Source organism: Nymphaea colorata, chromosome 1 (genome assembly GCF_008831285.2).
Source record: "Nymphaea colorata isolate Beijing-Zhang1983 chromosome 1, ASM883128v2, whole genome shotgun sequence".
Taxonomy (NCBI): Eukaryota; Viridiplantae; Streptophyta; class Magnoliopsida; order Nymphaeales; family Nymphaeaceae; genus Nymphaea; species Nymphaea colorata.
The window spans coordinates 16,171,891-16,194,075 of NC_045138.2; the positions used below are offsets into that span (position 1 = coordinate 16,171,891).

The window sequence follows — 22,185 nt, forward strand, 5'->3', positions numbered from 1 at the left end:
CAAGGATCCTTTCTATGACAGTTGGCCATCTTAGTTCGTCCCCTCAAACAATAAGACAAGGTGGAAGGTTGGAATACTCATTAATTTTGTTTCAATTCCTCGTTTGTACTGCCATTCACAGACAATGACAAACTCAAGGGCCCCATCAATTTTGTTTTAAATTGTGGCTATGGGAACTTTAGGCGCTGTTTTCTTTTTGCGGATAAAGAGTCATTGCTTCTGTTTGTGGTAGCATCGAGTTCTTTTCCTAGATGAGCATATGTACCCAAAATATATATATATATATATATATATGAAGGAATAAATCCATCCCTTTTTTCCTCTGCTTTTCTTCTCCACCCCAACTACACAAGTGTCCTCAGCACTATGAGATTCATCGGTAGGAAAGGATGGATCAATAGAAAAAGCAGCCTCAAAACACACACATACACAGTTGACTGCCACATCCGAAGGAGCTGTGCGAGAACTTTTCCGCCTCAGTTTCCATGTAAATCTGATGTCATTCCATCACCATCAAACATTCACGAGGTTGGGATGCCTGGAACTGCTCTTACATGGTCTATGGCTGGGAAATGAGGTGTTATGGGAACTGAATTCACCCGGTGATTGTGTTGCAGATAGTGTAAGAATTCTTTTTTTTTTTTCCTTATTGTTTTAAGGAAAAATATGATAAGCGCGCTTACATGGTTAAATGCAGATATTAGATTCTTTTATTTTAAAAAGGAGCATAAAAAGTAGTCCTAAACCTTTATCATAGTAGCAGGAAAGAATGCTATCCTTGACCTCGAGAGGTACCTATTGCTTTTCTAAGGATGTCTAGATGGTTTAAAGGGTTATTCCACTCTATTTAACCTTCAAAAATTTGGATTAAATGCTCTAAAAATTGATGTCTATGGATCGACGAAGTTTTTTTTGTTCCTTTGTGTTGCCTTTGTTCCTTTTGTGTTGTCTTTGTGAAGCTTGACGGTTGGAGCTCCGTCGGGAATAAACACTTTTACGTTTTAGATTATATTATTTAAAATTTAAGTTTAAATTAAAGATTATTCGAGAGTGTATAGACGATACAGATTGAAATGAGATTGAAACCACTAAATAAGTAATTCCAAACAGAGTTAAATTCAGAGTTTCAATGCTTGAATTCATGCAAACAAAAGATCATACCATGTCCTATTGAATCACATTGACTACAGAGGATTTTACTTAACTTTAGCCTGAATCGCTAGTCCTTTCAGGAGAATTAAATGTGCTTAACATCTAACATTTAAGACCGATAAATATTAAGTAAAACGGGTCGGGTAAAGTATAGATCCAGATATAGGTTTGGATTTGGGATAGACATCGACGTTGTACGAAACCACCCGCGCGGGTCCTCGCAACACGTAGAAAAGGAGGCTTCCAGCCGCAATAAACCACAAAGCGAAACGACGCAGCAGGAGACGCCGAAGTCGAAGCTCGCTTCCCTTGGTGCTTCATTCCCAGAGTATAGAGAGAGAGAGAGAGACTGATGGGGTCGCCTTCATCTACTGGAGGAAGCGGTGGTGGATCAGCGCTTCAGTTGGCCATGGCTGCCTTTCTTGGAGCGTCTGTGACGGCCGTTTCTGCGTTTCTCTTTCACATCCATACACTCAACGGTCTTATTGATTATGTCCAATCCCTCAGCCGACGGAAGGGTCTTGCAGACGTCCAAGAAGAAGAAGACGGGGAAGAGAGGGAAGCAGAAGAGGGAGATGATGATTACGAGGAGGATCAAGACGAAGAAGAAGAAGAAGTAGAAGAAGAAGTAGAAGAAGAAGACGCCGACGATGATCGTGATGAAGAAAAAAAAGAAGAAGACGACCACGCCGACGACGATGAAGAAGCAGAAGAAGTTAATGGCAACGCATCTGTCGCGGCATCAGACTCCTCGTTGGCGAAGTTGAAGGGAGATTCTATGGAGGAGGACGTCATTATGTTACGTCCGTCCTCCAATGGTGATTCTAGCTTGGGTAGTCTTGAATTAAACCAGAATGCACTTCCACGTCTTCGAACGGGAAGAGAAAGTGAGTTTTCAGTTGTTTCGAGCTAGACGAAAGTCTTGGGTTGGCGCTTATTACATTTCTTTAGCCTCTTTTGGTCTTAGACATAAATCTTGGTCGTAACTAAATGCATGGTCTCCTCAATGGCCTTGGGTTTGTTTCCTCCCCATCATTCTTTCTGCTTTTTTCAATCTTTGTGAAGCAGAGGCTTGGTGCGGTTTTCTAATGTCAGAAGTTCAACTCATGAAAGAAAGACTGGTATTCTTGCCTCATAAGATCGCTATGAGTTTCTGAAAGTATATGTTTCTTGTAAAGATATTTGCTTGTTTTCGACATGCGCAATCCTCCACAACGATGTGCACTTTGTATTGGCCTGCGATTTTGTTTTAGAGTTTCACGTTGAAAACATCGACAAGGGGAAATGCACAATTCTTACAAAGAACAAGGTTGCCCAGATATGCAAATTTCTTGAAATATGTGACTGACGCATATTCATTAAGAATTCTTCAAGATCATAATCACGTCTTTAAGAGTAATCAATTTTTTCTTTTTCTACTGCAAGCATATTTGCATAAATTTTGATAGAACCAGTGCAGAAGCAACTAATAACAAAGCGAGTCATGCGCAGAATAGGGCTGCGCAAACTAAGGAAGTTTCTAGTCAAAGCCAAACGAACACCACGAATCAAGGAGAATCAGTTTTGGTAAAGCATATAACCGGGGGGTGGGGGTGGTGTGGGGTGGAGGATGAGAAAGTAAGTTTTACCAAATCAAAACAAAAAGGGAAAGGATGTAATTTCCACATCTCACGCACGTCATTACTGTAGAAAGATTATAAATAGCAGTGATAATCTCCAAAGAAAATAATCGTGTAACCTGGCCATCATTGAATAATATATTTAATCTCCGTTCTCCTTGTGGATGTTGGTTCATATTGAACCGAACCACACGTTAACTATTTTGCTGCTTTCAATTTAAAACGAATTTCAATGATAAATATTTCTTTCTGGGACAAGTTTCAGAGTCCCTATGATGTAATTCTGCAGTTTTTTACACTTCCGTTAAATGGTTTATAACTTTACCCAGTGGACAATTGGATGTCGTGTGAAAACACTTGCAAACTAACTTTCAGTGATACATACTCGTTTTTAAATTATGTTGGTGTAAAGAGAGTTTAAGAAACAGGCAAATGACCTACGCTCGAGCTTCCAGCTATTCATATCCTAGGTTGGTATTTAAAACAACTGTGAAGGAGTTCATGTATTTTAAGTTGACACTTTTTTCTCCACAATGTGGCCTTGAGAATGCTCGGATTCAGGGTATCACTTATTTGTATTCTATGCTAGCTGATACTTTTTATTTATTAGCAGGAACGTGCCACACTATTGGCCATTCGCCACTAAGGTCTGGGGTATCATCCACTGACAAGCCATCAATTCCAAAGTCATTATCTGGAATTGCACCAGAAACTGCATTGCACAATGGCAAGAATGAGACTCCTCTGCTTGAAAATGGATACCACCCAAACTGCAACTGTGTATGGAACTTTAATCTGCTTATTTACTAGGAAGATCCTACCAGATGGTTTGTCATATTTTTTGGAATCTTGGATTCTTATTGTGCCTTTATTGTTTTGGCAGTTAGTTTAATGTTTGTTTGATATACAGGCTAGGTAGCAATAGCTGAAATGTATGTATGTATTTACGTCTGCTGTTCAATTTCAAGGGGATCTGACACACCTCATCTGGAACAGTCTTCTGTTTTACCAGAAGTTTCACATGCGAGCAGTCCATCTGGAGAACCTTCTAATGAACAATCTATATCTGATATCTCAGCAGAAACTTCAAGGTCAAAGCCTCAACATGATGTGCTGATTCGGTTGAAAATCTCACCTCAAGGTAGTTTAAGATCATCATTGATATATCAACAAAATATGCTGTATCTGACTCATAATCACATTTGGATTGGTGAACTTGCAATCCGATCATCAGATATTGCCCAGTTGGCTTCATAGTCAGATAGGGAAAGGGTAATATGGAATCTAAAATTTAATAATATGTTTCCTACATCTTGCTTATTTTATGTTGTCTTTAGGAATGTGCTCAGTGGCTTCTTATATATATAGAATGCGTTTAAGAGATGCCCTTCATTAGAAAAAGATATACAAAATAACACGCCAAGCAGAAAGAAAGGGAGCATCAAATCAAACCATGCAACACTGCTATACACTTAGTCTCAAAATAGAGAAGATGCGGCTAGGCACACGAGTACTTCTGGACAGATAAGGGCCATAGATGGGAACAAATTGTTCTTATTGCAAAAAAAAAAAAAAGCTTAGTCTGGTTGGCTCGAGGAAGTTCTTGGGGGTGCATCCTGCACATTCCTAAGTAGTTCCTACAAAATACTTGCACAAATGTTTTGTTTCTAACTCCATTGTCCTAAGTGACACAGACACAGCAAAATGGCTGCCTTACCCATGTCAACATGCCGACACACTGGATACATTTTAAAAAAATGTGTATTAATTCTTGCATTTCGCATATTAGTTTTAAAGTTTTGCATATTACTTTGCATATTAATTCTCTAAAACATACTTTTCACCTGTTTTACATTTGTCTAACCTTTTTTGTATTAATTTTTCATATTTTTTGAGGAATTTTGGACCATTATGTGTGTGTGTGTTTGTATACCTTGCCATATCCCAGTATCGCAAATTTCAAAAATGTCATGTCTGTATGCTCCTCCTGTACCAGAATGCATGTACCCTAGCCATTATCATGTGTGGATCTGCATGCCTGTGAATGACTGCACCAGGATTCGACACAAGTGGGCCATAGGAAGCCTCCTAGCTGATCAGAGGCGGCATTCTTGGGAAAGATGAAATGATTTGAGACTAAAGACACTTCATCGGAATAAAGATCTTCCTTTCTGTAGACTGCAACAGCAAGGATGGCGTTGGAAAGCTTGTTCATCCTGCCCATCAAACAGCACATAGCTGAGCTTGAGCCTCCAGCTATGTCTCAGGAATGTATACTACAGCCAGCCACATCTGGACATGGTCTTTGTCCTCCCTTTTTTCACTCCAGGCTTATAATCACAAATAAGAGAGGGTGCAGTTGGGGTGTGTGCTGCCTCTTTTTTGAAGAGTCCGTATGACATAGAATAGGACTCCTCCTTATGGATTTGGCAATACATTGGTAATTCCAATATGGTTTTTGCAGTTTCCACCCCTAATAACAGTATCATTGTTCTTTTGGGCTCTAGGGGTCTGGCACTATATTTACATGTTGGCATATACTTTTGAGTTTAGATTCTGCTTGAATGATTTTGTCACAGACATTTTACTTCTCTTACTGTCGATTTCTGAAAATTTTCCAGTGGCAATTAAAGCAGAAGATGATGAAGTATGTTCAATGCTTCAAGAATGTCTTGAATTACGGGAAAAGTACATTTTCAAAGAAACATATTTTCCTTGGGAAAAGGAAACTGTCTCTGACTTGCATGCTTCAAATCTTGCCTCATGTTGCTCCTCTGCTCGAGAAAATCAGGTATTTTTAGCCTTTTAAGTGCTTATTTTCTATTGCAGGAAATGATGGTCTATTATGATTGCTATTGAATTTTACACTTTACAGACAGGGCATTATTCATTGCCTGCATATGCAATCTAGGTACTGTCTCCGATGTTCATGAGATTTTAAGATTTTTTTCCAGCATCACAGGCAATAATGAGTCACCTTATGCATTTTACATAATAAATTCTGCACATTTACATGATGGACTGTATGTACATAATTGGCAATAATTCATGCCTTCATGGTCAACAATCTTGGAGCGGCTTCTATTCGAATTCTCAATCCTTCTGCGTAGCTTTGGTGAAAATATTCAGAGCATGATTTTCCCATAGATGAGTGTCGTTTCAATTTCTTCATCTTCTTTCCTCCATCTAAATAGAATGTTGAGTTCAGTAGGGATTTAGAACAGTCTAACAAACCCATGAAGCATGGAAGTGTTGAACAAGCATCAGAAAGTATGTATAATATTGCCATTCAAAAAAATTTCTTTTGCTACTCCTTGTGATAATCTTGTAGATTTGAACCTATAAAAAATTTCACCTGTAAAACATGCTGCAATTGCTGGTGGAGTCTAGGATGCTATGTGGTTATTTGCTTACTAAGCTATTTTATTAAAATTTTTGTCCTCTTGTTTGGAAACAGCACTATTTTAAGATGGAAGTCGGTGTTGTACATGTATATGCTGCGAATGGTACGACTATTTTAATATCCTTCTGAATTTTCTGCTACTTGGGCCTTGTTATCTGTTTATAACAAGTTTCAATGCATTTTCATTTGCTGTTTCAGGTCAAGATCTATTCCCAGTTGCAAATTCAACGACTTTTTTCACTGATATGCATCAAATCTTGAAAATTGCCTCCTTAGGAAATGCACGTACAACATGCTTTAGGCGATTAGAGCTGCTAGAAGATGTAATATTTCAGAACCATTGAATATTTTTTCTCATTATTCACAATTTTGTATTACAATGATCATCATTTCTGGACCCTGTGCAGAAGTTTAATCTTCATCTCAAGTTAAATTGTGATAAGGAATTCCTAGCACAGAAGGATGCTCCTCATCGTGATATTTACAATGTTAGAAAAGTTGATACACATGTTCATCACTCTGCATGTATGAATCAGAAGCATCTTCTGAGATTCATAAAATCAAAACTATCTAAAGAACCTGATGAGGTATTCCACACATTGTTATTCTGTAGCAAACGTCACAAATGGTTTAGTGTGCCTTCATATATTCCAAACTCAATTTTATTTTTTCATTAAATTTTGTTTTTTCAGGTTGTAATATTTCGAGATGGGAAGTATCTGACTCTTAAAGAAGTGTTTGAAAGCTTGCAGTTGACAGGGTATGTGGCATTTAATTTTGTTGATAACTTGAGGTAGTTGCTGTTTTGAGTAGTGAAACTAACTTATTCTGTCATTGGCAGGTATGATTTAAATGTTGATTTGCTGGATGTGCATGTGGAGATGAGCAGCTTTCATCAGTTTGATAAATTCAATCTAAAGTACAATCCTTTTGGGCAGAGCAGGCTCCGTGAAATATTTTTGAAGCATGATAACCTTATCCAGGGTATTGTCATTATTCATTTCAACGATTCTCTAATTTGTAATTACGTATATATCTAATTAGCCAACTGAAATTGCACTTATTTTGAATGTTGGAAAAAATAAATAAGTGAGCTGTTACAGGCGTTCTGGCTAGAAATCTGTTATAAATGGTTTTTTAGTGACCTGGCGAAGCCCAGGCTTTATAATAGGTAGTTAAAAGCATGATTGGGCGTGTACCATCATCTGGGCTAGAAGCCTTGCTATGTACCATGCTAGAGTTGTAGACCAATGGTCATATGTAAGATGGATTGTTTGCCAGGTAAATTCTTCTGTAGATTTCGAGTCAGGAATTCTACTTCATTAGTTCTACAAACCTGAATTGCTGTTGATCTTTTTGTTACATATATATATCCCATGCATGAAATTTCTCATCATAGTTGATCCCATTTATCTTACTGGCTTACTTAAGCCTTTTCCTTAAGCAAATGTTTTCATAGAGTGAACATAGGTGAAGTTAGTTTAACAAGTTCTAAGGAACTTCTACAATGGGGCTGCTTTTATCCTTTTTTGCTAGACTTAATCATGTAAGTCCCTCCAAGAAAAAAAGAGGCCACCACCTGTATCAGTTCCTGTCTCACAGGTGCAAATGCAGGTCTTGAGAGTTGACAGTCAAAAACATGCCTAGACAGCCACCTTTTCAACTGAGTTGGCCACCTAGGCACCCAAATGAAAAAGTGCTTTAAAATTCTTTCTCTCATATTTATTATTATTTTTATTCTTTTTCTTCCTATCCCTTCCTTTTTTTATTCTCATTCTTCTTCATTTTCTTCTCTTTCTCCTTATAACCCCTCCAGCCCTCCTCTTCTTCTTATCTTTTATTTACTGTTTTTGGCCCACCTAGGCACCTGCATAGTACTTTTTGAAGGTCCGATGCATAGTGCTTTTGACTACTAAGGTACATGTGCAGATATAGGTGCTAACTGCTAAGTAGTTTGAAGGAGCTTGGATAAGGAGTATGAACACTTCTAGCTAGGTGGTTGGGCTACAACTGTTATGACAAATATGGAATAATTTATGTAGAGGGTTCTAGGTGTTAGAATCCTCCTTGTTGTTTTTGCAGATTTTATTACCGGTAAAAATTTCTTTGTTGTATCACACTATTCTGTTTTACTCGAATATTTTTAAAAATGCACAACACACACATGTATACGTGTGTGTCTAATTGTCTCAGGCCACTTTTTGACCGAGTCCATTATGAACCAAGCAAACTACAGGTCGTGCTTTTACTTATCACTATTTTTCCCTTTTCTTAGGCCGTTTTTTGGCTCAGTTAACAAAGGAAGTGCTGTTTGATCTTGAAGCAAGCAAATACCAGGTTATGCATATTCCTAGAACTACTTTTTTTCTGGTCTTAATTTTAGGGCATAGAAGTTGCTGTTTAGATACTGTTGTTTTTAATGTACTTTCCATATACGGCGTATCTGCTTCTCTACGAAGTTTTTTAAGACTGTTTGGAATATGGAACAAGAATCTTATTGTTTGGCCCATTAAACCCAGATATTATTGGTTGATTAGTGAAAGAATGTGAGAAACACAGATTCCCGCATGCATATCATATGGTTGTTCAGTATTCATTGAAACAGTTTTACCTTTGCTGATGTTCTTGGTTTTAGCTAATATCCACACACCTAGCAGTGTGGCTAAATACCGCAGACATAACACTGTCTCTGGAATTTCTTTCTTTCTTTGTTTTTTTCTGCATAGTTATGAAATGCAAAATGGGAAGTGCGTTAAATCTGAAAAGGGAAGATTTATAGGATAGCTTTCAAACTTTGGAACACAAGTTCACTGTACATGCTAATGGTGTTAGTCCAATATTTCCTGAAGCATCACTTATAACTTTCATGGAACCAGAAAACACAGATAAAAGCTTAAATCTACTTTGAGAATCCAAGTATTTCTGTTTTGCTCCACACATGTATCCAGTCTGCTTTCATGTTCGCACTTCACACCCATTTTGGTGGTCTTAAACTGTAAATTGTGTGCCCTATGCCTTGAGAGAGGAATTTCTTTTGGAAAGCATAGAAGACTTTCTGAGAGTAGTAATTTAAATTTGTATGGAGTAAAAATACATGTTCATAAGATGTAACTGTTTATTTTCTATATCACTAGTTCTTTTGTTGGTTTATACTTTATAGTTTATAGTTTATACTGCTAGTGCAGAATGAGCTATTAGGATATGCTTTTATGGTTGTAGTGAATTGTTTGCTCATGCTTTCTTTGCATCAAATGCATGTGAGATTTTATTGCCATTCTGTTAGCTGGTTTTGTTATTGACATTTTCAATATCTGCTGCTTTTTCTTATCTGGTAGTTCTAATGGATCTGTTCTGGCCAGTGAGTCAGACTTTGCAAGTAAGAATTCTTAATCCATCTCATTTGAAATGTCACAGATGGCTGAGTATAGAATATCAATCCATGGGAGAAAAAAGAGTGAATGGGACCAATTAGCAAGCTGGTTTGTGAACAATGAGATTTATAGTGCAAATGCTGTGTGGTTAATTCAGGTTAGAAGTTCTATTTTGTTTCCTAGCACACATACCTATGATATGCTGCTTCTTTTGGGTGGAGAGAAACAAATTTACTGGTAATGTGTTGCATAAAGTAACATAAGCTCATGCATTCTCTACATTACTGGTCCTCTTAAACCTTTTTGTCCTTCTAGATTTTAATCCGGTCGAACTCTGAGCCCATAGTTGAGGGGTTTAGCTAATGATACCTGTAAGGATAGATCTTGTCACATAATGAAGAAAAAAGAAAAAGAAGCAAGACGACATCAGGCTTAAGTTAGGGGTTATCTGTTGTGATCTCTGTACGTGTAGCATGGTCATAGTTGCCAAAAATGCCCTTATAGTGCCTTTTCTTTCTGGCAGCTTCTATAACGTAGTTAAACTTTGTTATCAAATAAACAGAAATGATTAGCCAAAACATTACACTCTTCATGTACTGGAATTCTTGTTCATTGTTCAAGCTTGAAATCTCGACTTGTTTTGCACTGTTGACTGGTTGGTGAGAGTATCAGCTAACCTGTATTGATTATCGAAAATGAGGTTTTTTTTAGTTTATATCTCTTATTTTCTTAAGGGAGTAATGATGAATGCCGACTTTTTTTTGTTGACCTCTGTGGCATTGGGACCAATATTGGCAGTCATTTTTTGGTAAATCCATCTTGATGAACACTTGTGTAGTGTGTAATGAGGAGCTGTGGACGAAAGATCTTGGAAAGATCTTGCAATGTCCACTTTGTAGAATATATATACTTTGCGATCATCACAGAGCAGTTCTTACATAACTTTGCATGGAAGGTGTGATTATCACTTTTCTTGATGTAATGCATTATACGTAGTTAAAACTTAAAAAACTTAAAATGTCGTCCTTCCTTTTTTTGTTATTGTCCTTTCCTTTGAATTGCTTCTCATTTCCACTACCCTGTCCTTCCTAGTTGACTTGTAATCAATCATTTGCCTGAATGACTAATGCTCAAATGTGTAATGTAATCTGATGTTGTACAGTGCATGGTGTAACATCCACAGTTGGGGCCAATAATTAGATATGTATTGTAACATATCATAGAAAATTCTAAATTTATTTCTTTAATATTAAGATCCCATAAAAATGAAAAAAAAAACAGAAGGTCAGGAAACATATGAAAATCAAGAAAAATATGTTTTCTATAAAAAAACATGTCAAATATAAATATACCAATGGACATTCATCAATCTAACATAACATAAATTCATAAGAAAACAAGGAATAAGCTTAGAATCTTGTACATCATGAAATCAACTTGTTCAATGCAAATAGCAAATGAAAATATGATTTTATATCTCTCATGGTAGAATCCGGAAGCCCCTCTTTATTCATTTGCAAATCGATCTCCCATAAAGAAATCTGGACATTTTCTTCCCTAAAGTGGCAACATCTGCCACATTCACAACTCCTAGAATGTCTAGGACTAGGGTGTGAAGGGTTTTTAAAACCCAGCACTTAAAATCAGGTCTTGGCTGCCCCTTTATTCTGCTGCCACCACATTGTGTGATATGGAGTGTTGTATCGTGTGATACAGCCCTGTATCATACGATGCAGTATGATACAGGTACTTTACATCCCTGTAACTAGTTACAGGGTGCCATAACAAAAGTTACGATGCATACAATATTGCTGTAATGTTCTCTTTTTGATTTTCTTGTATCGAACTTTGGACTTGCATTATCAGATATATATTTTTATGATATTTTTAGTCACACATCTTTTGAATGTGAGTATCTTTTCCATTTGCATGTTTGGTCATGTTTCTTGGAATTTCTGCATGCTACGTAACTTTTCTAATTAGTTCTTTGGAGCTTTAAGCAGACATACTTCATTGACATATGGTCTTGTATTTCAGCTACCTCGATTGTATAATGTGTACAAGGAAATGGGAGTTGTTACTTCATTTCAAAACATCTTAGACAATGTTTTTATTCCTCTCTTTGAAGTCACAGTTGATCCAAGTACTCATCCTCAGCTGGACATTTTATTAAAACAGGTTAGCACGAAAGTTATTTGTGCTCATGTTTCTTCCTTAACCATGATAGTGTAATTGAATTAGTTGTGTATGCTTACTCCTTTCCAAGTTTTTGTCATTTGTGTACCTATTTTCTCTGTTGACTGGTTCTCTTCATCTGGTTCAGTTCCTTAAGCTAGCAACTGTACTACATAGATCATTTTTTTTCCCTATGGTATCAGGCACATGACTGGCTTATCTTGCTCGATCAATTGAAATTATTAATATTTCCCAGCCTTTTCTTTTTGTTTGCAATCTGTATAACTTACATCTTTTTTATCATTGTTATTTTCAAGGATTCTTTTTGTAATTGTTAAATTTTCAGTATGTTATTTCATGTAACTTTCTAGGTGTGGACAATTTGGTCCTGCCTGTGGAGTAGTCTTCACAATGAAGAGTTCAACTCTTTTAAGTCATGTGGATGGTATTAGTCATTGTTGAACAGAATTGTCATATAATATTGGCATTCATGACTCCAGGAGGAATTAAGATCAATGCCAGTGGCAGAAATCCCCCTTCAAGTTAGTTCTGTGAGAGATGCCAATAATAATCCTCAATTTCTATTAGTATCATGCAACTCTATACTGTTTATAGCTTTAATGAGAATTTCAGCTAGTTGTGGTTGCAAATGCAGATGAATTTAAAATTTCTAAAAATTTGATCATCTTCCTGATAAAGTGGGAGTCCATGTTAATGATGAACAGCGGTTAAGGCTAGTCACGTTGGCTGCTTTGATATCATATAGTCGAGATAATATTCCTGGCTGGTGTTGTTTCTGCCTTAAGGCTTAAAGCCTTAAACTGCCTGGATTACTTTATTCAAAATTTAACTCAGTTGTTTATTCGATTCCGGGTTTGATTCAGACCCTCCATAAACTGGCTGATATTGGGAAGAATTGGCTAAATTGCTTCTAATTTGGTGGTTTGGTTTAAATATCTCTGACAAAAGGCCTTGGGCCTGATATTCATTTATCAAGTAAATGCTGGTGAAGATGCATGCAACTGGAACTGAAAAGAAGTTATCTGTTGGGTTGGATCCAAATTTAAGTTGGATTGAGACCTGGTTCTGGTTGTGCTCGTTTTTATTAGTTGTGCCTTTCATTAATGACACTTGTAATTTGTTTATGTTGTTTAAGAGTATTTTCGTTTTCGTACCCTGATAAATGTAAACAGTATATATATATATATATATATATATATATATATATATATATATATATATATTATAAATGAACGAACACACTTGCTGGGGGTGGTGGCTGGGATTCCTCTTTGATTGTAGCTCTCCATGTAAGTATCTTGGACGTCAATCATAATCTAATGTTCTACTTCTACCATAGCGAAGTTAGAGCTTTGTCTGGATATTGCTTCCAAAAGGTATGACCAGAAACTGAAAGAGTCTCTACTTTTTTGATGTCATGAAATTTCTTATTCTTTATTAATCTATTTTTCTTAAATTAATATATTTTTCTTAAAAGGAACATAAGTCCTCAACATAATCAGGAGTTCTGCGTTAATGTTGCTTGTTGTAAAGCTGTCTTCTGTATAATTATAATAGACACACACATATAGCTGATACATATATATCTGAAAACCCTTTTATGATTTTTCTGTTTTTTGTTTGATTTTTAAAATTTTCACTATAAGATATTTTTTAATTAATTAATTTCACAAAGGATTCTGATTCTAATTCAATTCACCTGATTCTCTGAATTTTTATTTTCCCTTTCTCATTCAATTTAAAACCCGATTTTGGTAACATTGATCCGGGCCATTAATTTATTCTGTTGGTAATTCTTCTAGGCTGAAGTTCTTTCCTTTACAACTTCCATGTGCAATACTCTGCTTTCTGCATTTGGCCTTTCTACTAAGATTTGCTTATTAATCTTCCATTGTACAAGATTTTATCTAGTCACAATGAAGTACCGGGAAGTAGAACCCCTGTCTTTTGAAGCTTCTGTACAGTCAGGTCTACATGGTTTCATATAAAAATGCGTGAGGCTGTGATCATCATATAAGATACTTAACATCATGGCAAAATTTTTAATTGTGGAGGAGTTCAGAACATAATTTTCTTGTGGAGCATACTTGAATCTGCCATCACCCCTGTAAGAAGTGACACATTAGGTCTATAGGTAACATATATGAGCCTGTCAAGGTCTAATGATGAGGGCATATGTGAGCCTGTGAACCAGTTCTTTTGGCATCTTGAATTCTTTCTCGGCTCCTTAATCTCTCAACCGTTGTTTTGGTTGGTCTATACAAGTCATAAGTAGGAGTGTGATTCTTACTTCCTAGCTTTCTCTCTTCACTCAACGTGTCTAACCTTACTCTTTTAGCTTTGGCGAGGCAAGGTTTTTAAGATTTCATAACTTCTACCTAAGATCATATTCTGAATTAAAATTTAGACAGATAGTTTTTCTGCAAATCTCTATGTGTATGTTTTGGACCCATGACAAAGTTATATCCATTTGTTTTTGCTTGTTGATGTCTTACAAATTTAAGAAGATGACCATCAACTGTTTCATGTTTAAGTTATATAATAACTGAAAAATAGGAGTCGGTGGATCTTCCCCTTTGTCCACATCCTCATATCCTTGGAGCATAAATGAGAGCTTTGGATTGAAACATAGTCACAAAAAACACGTTTTTTTTTTAAAACATGATTAATTAAATTTCCGTTGAATACTTTAAAAAACGAGTTTTTTGAAAAGAACGTTGAAAACGAAAAATGAGTTTTTTTTAGCATTTTTTTCACTTTTTTCATTTTTTAAATGCCAAACAGTTTTCTTTCATTTTCTATTTTTTATTTGTTGCAAATCTACTTATCTTTTGATGTTTGTGTTATTAGTTTCTCACTTGTTTTATTTTTCCCTCCTTTTTAGTTTTTTTTTTTAAATTTTTAAACATTTACCGTATTTTTCTCGTATTTTTCCCTTTTTCAAGCTCGCCATATTATATCCAAGAAAAACCTCGCTGTTTAAAACTCCGAAACATTATTTGTGACTATGATTGAAAGTTCTTCATAGAGGGCAAGGTAGTCAGAAGCACCATCAGCCAAAGTATAAAATGCTATATGGATGGACATTTGATGGATGAACATTTGATTGTTGATTCTGGAAACTTGAAAGCCAGCCAAGAATATTTAATGAAAATAATTAGTATAATTTTATGGTTTATAAATACTGAGAAAATATATTTGCTGTTGAATTTCCTAAGGATGTGCCAGATCTCCAAGCAAATCCACTTGGAACTCAGAAGGATTTATTGACTAATTCACTTAAGGTGGCACCGTGTGCTATTTTGAAACCTTTGGTTCCATGAACTTACGGACTTTCTTCCTTTCTTTGGTCCTCTGTTTTACATTCTATACAAAACAAGAAAATGGACTCACTAAAATTTGTTAATGAAGATTTCTTGTGTTGACCTTTAAAGCTATGTAGGAGGTTGTATTATTGCAACATTCGAAGTTCATGCTTATATGTTTTCCTGTTACTCATTTCGTTATGCTCTCTTTGTTCATTGATTTCATTTTTTATCTCATTTCAGGTTGTTGGCTTTGATCTTGTAGATGATGAAAGCAAGCTTGAAAGATGCCCAACAAAGCATATGCCTACTCCTGCTGAATGGACAAATTATTTCAATCCTGCATACTCATATTATGCGTATTACTGTTATGCAAATTTGTATGTTCTGAACAAGGTATAATTTTTTTCTCTGTTTCTTTAGTTTTTGTGTTAGTAGTTTCGGAATGGCTCTTCTTGTCCAGTACAAAGTACTGCATTATTGAACATACAATGATGAGGCATGGAGTATAAGGAAAACAATTATCAATTTTATGTAATCTAAGATTATCCATCTCAATCATTCCTAAAGCATCTACAGAAAGTTTCTGAAGGGAATTATTTCTGGTTCTGCTAAATACTCGTTGACTCTGTCAGCTACAGTAATCGAAGCCCATTCTGGGTTCTAAGAACTAAGAAGTGTGGAGGCAGCCATAAAACCATCTGTAAGCTCTAAAAGTTGATAACAACCCTTGGACATGGTTGGTGGGTGTTTTTGTGTGTGGGAGGGAAGGGTTTGAGTTGGGGAGCCGGGGGCACAGAGTTGGGCAGGAGGCAGGATGTTAGTAAGAAACTTATTTATATTGCTTCTGCAAGCCCAACATATGCAGTTATTAATTAATCCATGCTTGACTCTACAAAGCAGGCATGCTAGCTAGGGCAACATGTGAGTAGAGGAATCTCATACTTGTTAGCACGTGGGTGGTACCAAATCAAGCTTTTTGGTATATTATCTGTTATTTGAGTTTTAGTCTAGAAAGAAGCAACCTTAGGAAGAAAAAAGGTGGTACTTGGATTTGAGTGAGGCCCTCTACCTCTAGAGATGAAAAGGGCTAAAATAATACCACAGTCAGTGTTGCATGCAGTGTATCATTATCATACAATATGTCGTGTTATGGAATGCCAAAATTGCATATGCTATTTCAAGGGTGTAATGCACATATCATATTATAAATTTATAATAATGCTCCTCATGCCCAACTTTAACACTCTTACAAGTTGTATGTGAGGGTATTCCTGTGTTTGAGGAGAAAACGTTGTTCGGGGCGAATTTCATTTGGCTGAGTGATTTCATGTTAAGGATATGAATGTTTTACACCTTTTAAATTGCATCTGATTCACCGACAAAATGATGGTCCATATTTTATGTTGCCATGCATTTACATGCAGGCACCTGATTTGCATGAGTGATACGCAGAAGAGTACACCTGAAAAAGGACAATAGTGGCAGTTGACAACCTAGGTCCACCTTTACCAAATATTCTTCTTGAATCGTCAAGATAATTCACTGGAAAATTTGATTGTTCCTGATTCTGAAAATGAGGATGTTACATTAACATCATCTGTACTGCCACTACATTAAGAGGAACTTAGTGGAATTGGACAAGCTAGCTAAATAGGAAAACCTAGTGTCGTAGAAGAACTTAGTAAAGTGACCAATTTTTACTGCAGATATATATTTCCTCTTACTTCGATTAGTCTAAAGGTTTTGCCATTAGGGCTTTGAATTGAAGAATGATGAAGCTTGCTCTTAGGCTTATGTCTTAGATATGGTCACAAATATAAGTTTTATTTCCAAAAAACAACAAAAGAGAAGAAAAATAAGAGAAAAAAAGGCAAAAACCACTATATTTTGAAAAAATGCCAAAATGAATTTTTTGTTTTTTTTTCCCTCATATTTTCCCCTTTTTCAGATAAATGATTTTAACTATATTTATTTTTTTGAGGTTTCCTTTAACATATTATCGACCATTTTGATCTTTATCAATGTTTTTGTAAAAAAAAAAATTGAGAACTCAATTTTTTAGTTTTTTATTATAATTTTAAATATGTTTTGAATTTCCAATAAACAAATTTCTAGTTAATACCTGAGAAGGAACTTGCAGATAAAAGCTTGACTTGTGTGACGATAATGCTAATGGGCTTTAAGTAAGTCGATTTCATAGATACACTTTGATTATTACGCAAAGTTGTTAAATTGGTCTTTCATGCATAGGCACAAATGTCGCAATATTTTTGAAAATTTCGTAACAGAAAAATGAAGACAACAAAAAAAGGTAAAATATCGCGATATTTTGAAAAATCGTAAAAAATCAATTTATCGTGATTTTATTGCATTTATTTTTTATTTCGTTTATTTTTTTTTTAAAACTTTTGTTTCATTGTTTATATCCTCTTGTTTTAGGCATTGAACGTGACCTCTTAAATGCAATACAATACTTATTGGTTTTTCATTTCTTGTATGTTTACTTAACATTTTTATTTTTTGTTTTTTTTACAAAACTCTCAGATTTTCCTGTGATTTTGTCAAGGAAAACAACCATGCCAAAAATATCCAAGGAAAACCTTGCCGACAAAAACCCGAGACAATATTTGTGGCTATGCCTCCATGTTTGTCACTTGTTACTTTCTTATAGAACTTATCTAATATGTTATGTGATTCATGTTTCTTCCTATAAAAAATTTTCCAGTGTCCTGTTTCTTTAAAAAATTTCATTTTTGCTTGTAAAATTTTCATGTTTTTTTAGTAGGTCTGAAGGTTTGCAATTATTTTTTTTACTTACACTTAACACACTTAATACCATTGACCATAGTGGGAGTGCTATTATATTATTCTTTCAGGGGATCAGGTTTGGAGTGAAAATTTCCATGTTTTTTTAGTAGATCTAAAGATTTGTAATTTTTTTTGACAAGAAATACCAGTAGTCGCAGTAGCTATTTTTGACTCTGCATATAAAACAATAAGACAATGCACTAATCTGAATTGCGTTATTATCATCAAAGTTATAAGTGGAAGCAAAAACCTGTTTCCTGTATTTCATAATCATGCACATCAAAATAAATGGTCATATTTCACTTGCAATACGAGGGAAAAATGCACAATTAAGTGAGGAGAACCTGCACCAAGATTATGCATAAACCCCACCCTCATTTACAAGGGGGGAGATGTTGACTGAGTATTGCATGATATTATTTTTTATTATTTTCAGTTAAAAGTGAATATTTTTTCTTTTATCAAAATCTAACACGTCAGCTGCATATGACAATTTTTTGGATATTATATTTGATTTCATTGTTTAAGGTATAGTGCCTTGGGCCCTTGAGTAGTAGTTGGTTCATGGTGGATCTGGTGCAACTGCAAGTTTCTACAGGCCTTTTTGCAGCTATGCTGATTATTAACTTCTTATTAACTCTGTAGCTAAGAGAAAGCAAAGGAATGACCATAATCAAATTCCGACCACATTGTGGTGAGGTGATAGTTTTATATCATTTTATGTGCATCTCAAATCTTAGGAGAATTATTTGCACCAGCTTTCAATTTTGGATTTTTGTTTCATAGGCAGGAGATGTCGATCATCTGGCTGCTGCATTCCTTGTGGCACACAACATTGCTCATGGGAATAATCTCAAAAGATCCCCTGTTTTGCAGTATCTGTACTATCTTTCTCAGGTATATTTAGTTTTTTGATAATAATATCTAAGACTAAAAGGCTGATACTGTTGGTAAAGACATTATTTATCTTGAGTTGTCTTTCAGATAGGATTGGCAATGTCTCCTTTGAGTAACAACTCTTTGTTTCTCAAATACAATCGAAACCCATTTCCAAAGTTTTTTGCTCGAGGATTGAATGTGTCGCTCTCAACAGATGATCCATTGCAGATCCATTTTACCAAGGAACCTCTGTTAGAGGAATACAGTTTTGCTGCTCAGGTTCACACCAGCTAACACTGCATATTTCTGCTTTCTCACTTACCCTTTTGTTTTCCTTCCTTCATACCCTTTGTTTGTTTGTTTTTGTTTTTTTGTTTTTTTTTTGGTTCCTTTAAAGGTTTGGAAGCTAAGTTCTTGTGATCTATGTGAGATTGCGAGGAATTCAGTGTACCAGTCAGGTTTTCCTCACTCATCTAAGGTGAGCACCATTGAATGGTATGGCTTAATTAACTGTTTTCTTTCCTAGTCTCTGTGGATCTGAATGTGTTGATAGTGGTAAAAGAGCAAAACTGGAAGTTTTGCATGCAAAATATAAATTATATTTATGATTTTGAACATTTTTAGAATCTGTATATCTGGTTAGGTGGGTTGGCCTAAAGCCTCCAAAACCGAAGGCCTAGAGTTCAGTGCTGACTCGCTGAGCTATGGATCCCTTGCCATAAGTCTAAGCAATAAAGATCCTTTTCTAATGGATAATTGAAGGACAATTAGGGTTTTATACTGAGAGGCACCCAAAACAGGTCATGGTGAATACTATGCCCCTTGCATGAATATGTCCAACACATGGGTTCATACATCATCTGAAAAGGACAGGGCATTACTAATGCTAACTGATGAGAGCAGAAGCTGTCTCTACATGTTATGCCTCTTGCTGTGTTAGACAATGCATCTTTCATTAGAAGGTTTTGAAGCAAAAACAAGATAAGCACATGTTTTGCACAGATCGGTGTGTGCACCTTTGCTGAGTGGCTGCATCTCAAGCCCACAAAAACAAGAGCGCCACATGTTTTACCAAAGATGTGTGTTTGTGCGAGAGAGGGAGACAGGGTGGGGGGGGGGTTTAATCATGAAAATTAATTACTTTAATTATGGATTGCAACTTTAATCATGGTTATTGAATCCGGCAGCTTATGATCTTTTAAACAAAGTTCTTGGATCAGTTTTGGGTCGAAACGTAATTTTTAAACACAAATAAAACATAAACGTTTTGGAAATTAAATAAAATGGTAAATTGATTTTTGTATAAAGTGTGACTGTGTGTGTTTATATATATATATATATATATATATATGTATGTATGTATATATATAGTTGCGAAATATGTAGGCTAGAAAAACGTATAACTGCTTATAAGTCATCCAAGCCTAACTCTCCTTAGTTTACAAAATTGCTTTGGATTCAGTTGAGTATGGTGAGAACATTCTACCACGCCTCTACCGTGGCCAATTATCTCTAACGTCACTTTCCGTATAATTGGTCACTTTGCATTGCGGGGTGGGGGGGTGGAGTGGTTGAAGTGGAGAGAGAGTTTACTAATATGGCTGTCTGGCTTTTGTTATTCTGTTTAGTTTCAGTCTGTTTCTAGCTAGCTTCAGAATTATTCGTTGTGATTTCTCCTGGATCCACTCATCTCATTTGTTTATGCTTGATCATTAAATATTGTTATTGAGTGCACTATTCATGCATCAAAGCTTAAATTGTCTTATTGCTCCTGCTTTGTGAAATACTGGTGGAGTTTGTTTTTATTGTAGGCGTAATCTAAATCTGGGACTCGAATATGTATGATGCATTAAATTTTGTGCCAATAGTGCATTAGATACTTGCATGTATAGATAGGTGTGCCTAGTTCGAGTTTTTATCTTAGGTACTAGATTGCTTTTATGGGCAATTGCTGCATTTGTGGATGTCTTGACTGATTTCAAAATTCAAAGCTTACTGAACACAGTATCAAGTTCTTTGGCTCATGATGTCCAACACACCTAGGAGGAAGAGATAAAAACCTACCTGTTTCACAAGTTATTGACATAATGAGCCAATTGTGTTATTTTATTTCTTGTTTGTTTCTGGTCGGTACCTTCTATGAAAATAAAGATAGCTGGAGATTTGGCTAGGTACTGAATATTTGTCATCCTTCTTGTGGACAAGCACAGTCTCATTGGCTTGGGAGGCGGTACTACAAAATGGGCACTGAAGGCAATGATGTTCATAAGACAAATGTACCACAAGTACGAGTTGAGTTTCGGCATGAGGTAATAGTTTCATGCTTTTTCAATTCCTGAATTTGGAAGGTACTCGGACTTATTTCGACTGGTTTTTTTTTTTGTTTGAAGATGTGGGAAGAAGAAATGCGATATATTTATTCAGGACATGCAAGATTTACTGAAGAATATTGAACCATGAACAATACCTAAAGAACAAACGACTGACATCATCCACCTTTTGTTCTACAAGATTTAAGTTGCTTGCCACGGAAGAGCTCTGGTCCATCTTTTGTTGTATACCTCTGGGAGTTGCCTGAAGAAGTAATGCCGTGAAACAGGAAAGGCTTCCAATGTTACTCTTCTAAAACAGGTTGTTCCATAGATTTGATTTGCGATCTGGGTGGCTGTTTCTGGTTGAAGTTGGTTCTGTGGTTTAATGCCATCCATATGAACCGAAGCAGGTTTTTTTACAGATCGGTGGCTAATTCAATGAATCACGAGGCAGCCCGCAGGAAGTGTCTATTTGTTGTTTTAGGCTTTTAGCAGTTCTGGAATGGGACTTCATTATCTACTTTAGATGCTGGAGTAAGATTGCAAATAAATTTGTATTGACACTGTGCAACATATGTAAACAAATTTGGTTGAATGGGAAGTCGCTGTTTTGAAGGGTTTACAGAGAGGGTAGGAGTCAGTGAGTCATTTGATTGAGAATCTCATTAACATTTTCCGAGTGTAATCGAGTCTGAAGCTGCATTTCAAAACGATAGTGATTTATTTGGCTTTCAGAAAGCCTGGTTCGGATCCAGATGCCAGGAAAGATTTGTTTCCGCAGACCACTTTCTCGGAAATTTCAGGCAAATGGGTGGTCTCTGAATCTGATGTTTTTCATTTTGACTTTGAGAAAAAAAAAAAAGATTTCCAATGAAAATGTTTAGCGCCAGCGGCAACTCTTACTCTCTCTGTGTCGTGGCAGTAAATCAAGATCTGTTCCTCCAGCAAAGTCCCAGAAAAGATACCAGCCATAGGAGAGCCAGAAAAGATCCCACCAATAGATATTCAACTGGAAAGAACATCAGCAGTTCAGCAGCAGAATAAAGAACACGTGCATACATGGTCCCTTAAGAGAACTTTTGACAAAAACATTAATATTGTTCATTAATATTGTTATGAATTTACTTCGACGCGTCC

General features: G+C 35.9%; 2 protein-coding genes across 6 annotated transcripts in view; one reads left to right on the forward strand and one right to left on the reverse strand.

Annotated features, from left to right (window-relative positions):
• Positions 1-22,185, reverse strand: part of LOC116259549 (uncharacterized) — a 95,643-nt gene that overhangs the window by 6,678 nt on the left and 66,780 nt on the right. The gene's annotated exons all lie outside the window — the stretch shown is intronic.
• Positions 1,420-21,663, forward strand: LOC116245942 (probable AMP deaminase). 5 transcript variants are annotated; one of them, XM_031617573.2, is made up of 19 exons: positions 1,420-2,039; positions 3,382-3,551; positions 3,768-3,912; positions 5,393-5,562; positions 6,229-6,277; positions 6,373-6,497; positions 6,582-6,761; positions 6,867-6,934; positions 7,016-7,158; positions 8,450-8,511; positions 9,589-9,702; positions 11,583-11,723; positions 15,290-15,442; positions 18,503-18,556; positions 18,644-18,754; positions 18,842-19,015; positions 19,134-19,214; positions 20,947-21,045; positions 21,127-21,663. In XM_031617573.2, exons 1-19 carry the CDS (start codon positions 1,505-1,507, stop codon positions 21,187-21,189), a joined length of 2,637 nt encoding a protein of 878 aa, XP_031473433.1. In that variant the 5' UTR covers positions 1,420-1,504; the 3' UTR covers positions 21,190-21,663. The 5 variants fall into 5 exon arrangements, 3 of the variants coding, with proteins under 3 accessions (XP_031473433.1, XP_049934921.1, XP_031473438.1); XM_050078964.1 differs by having other exon boundaries at positions 3,385-3,551; XR_004170624.2 differs by lacking the exon at positions 21,127-21,663 and having other exon boundaries at positions 18,951-19,015; positions 20,947-21,004.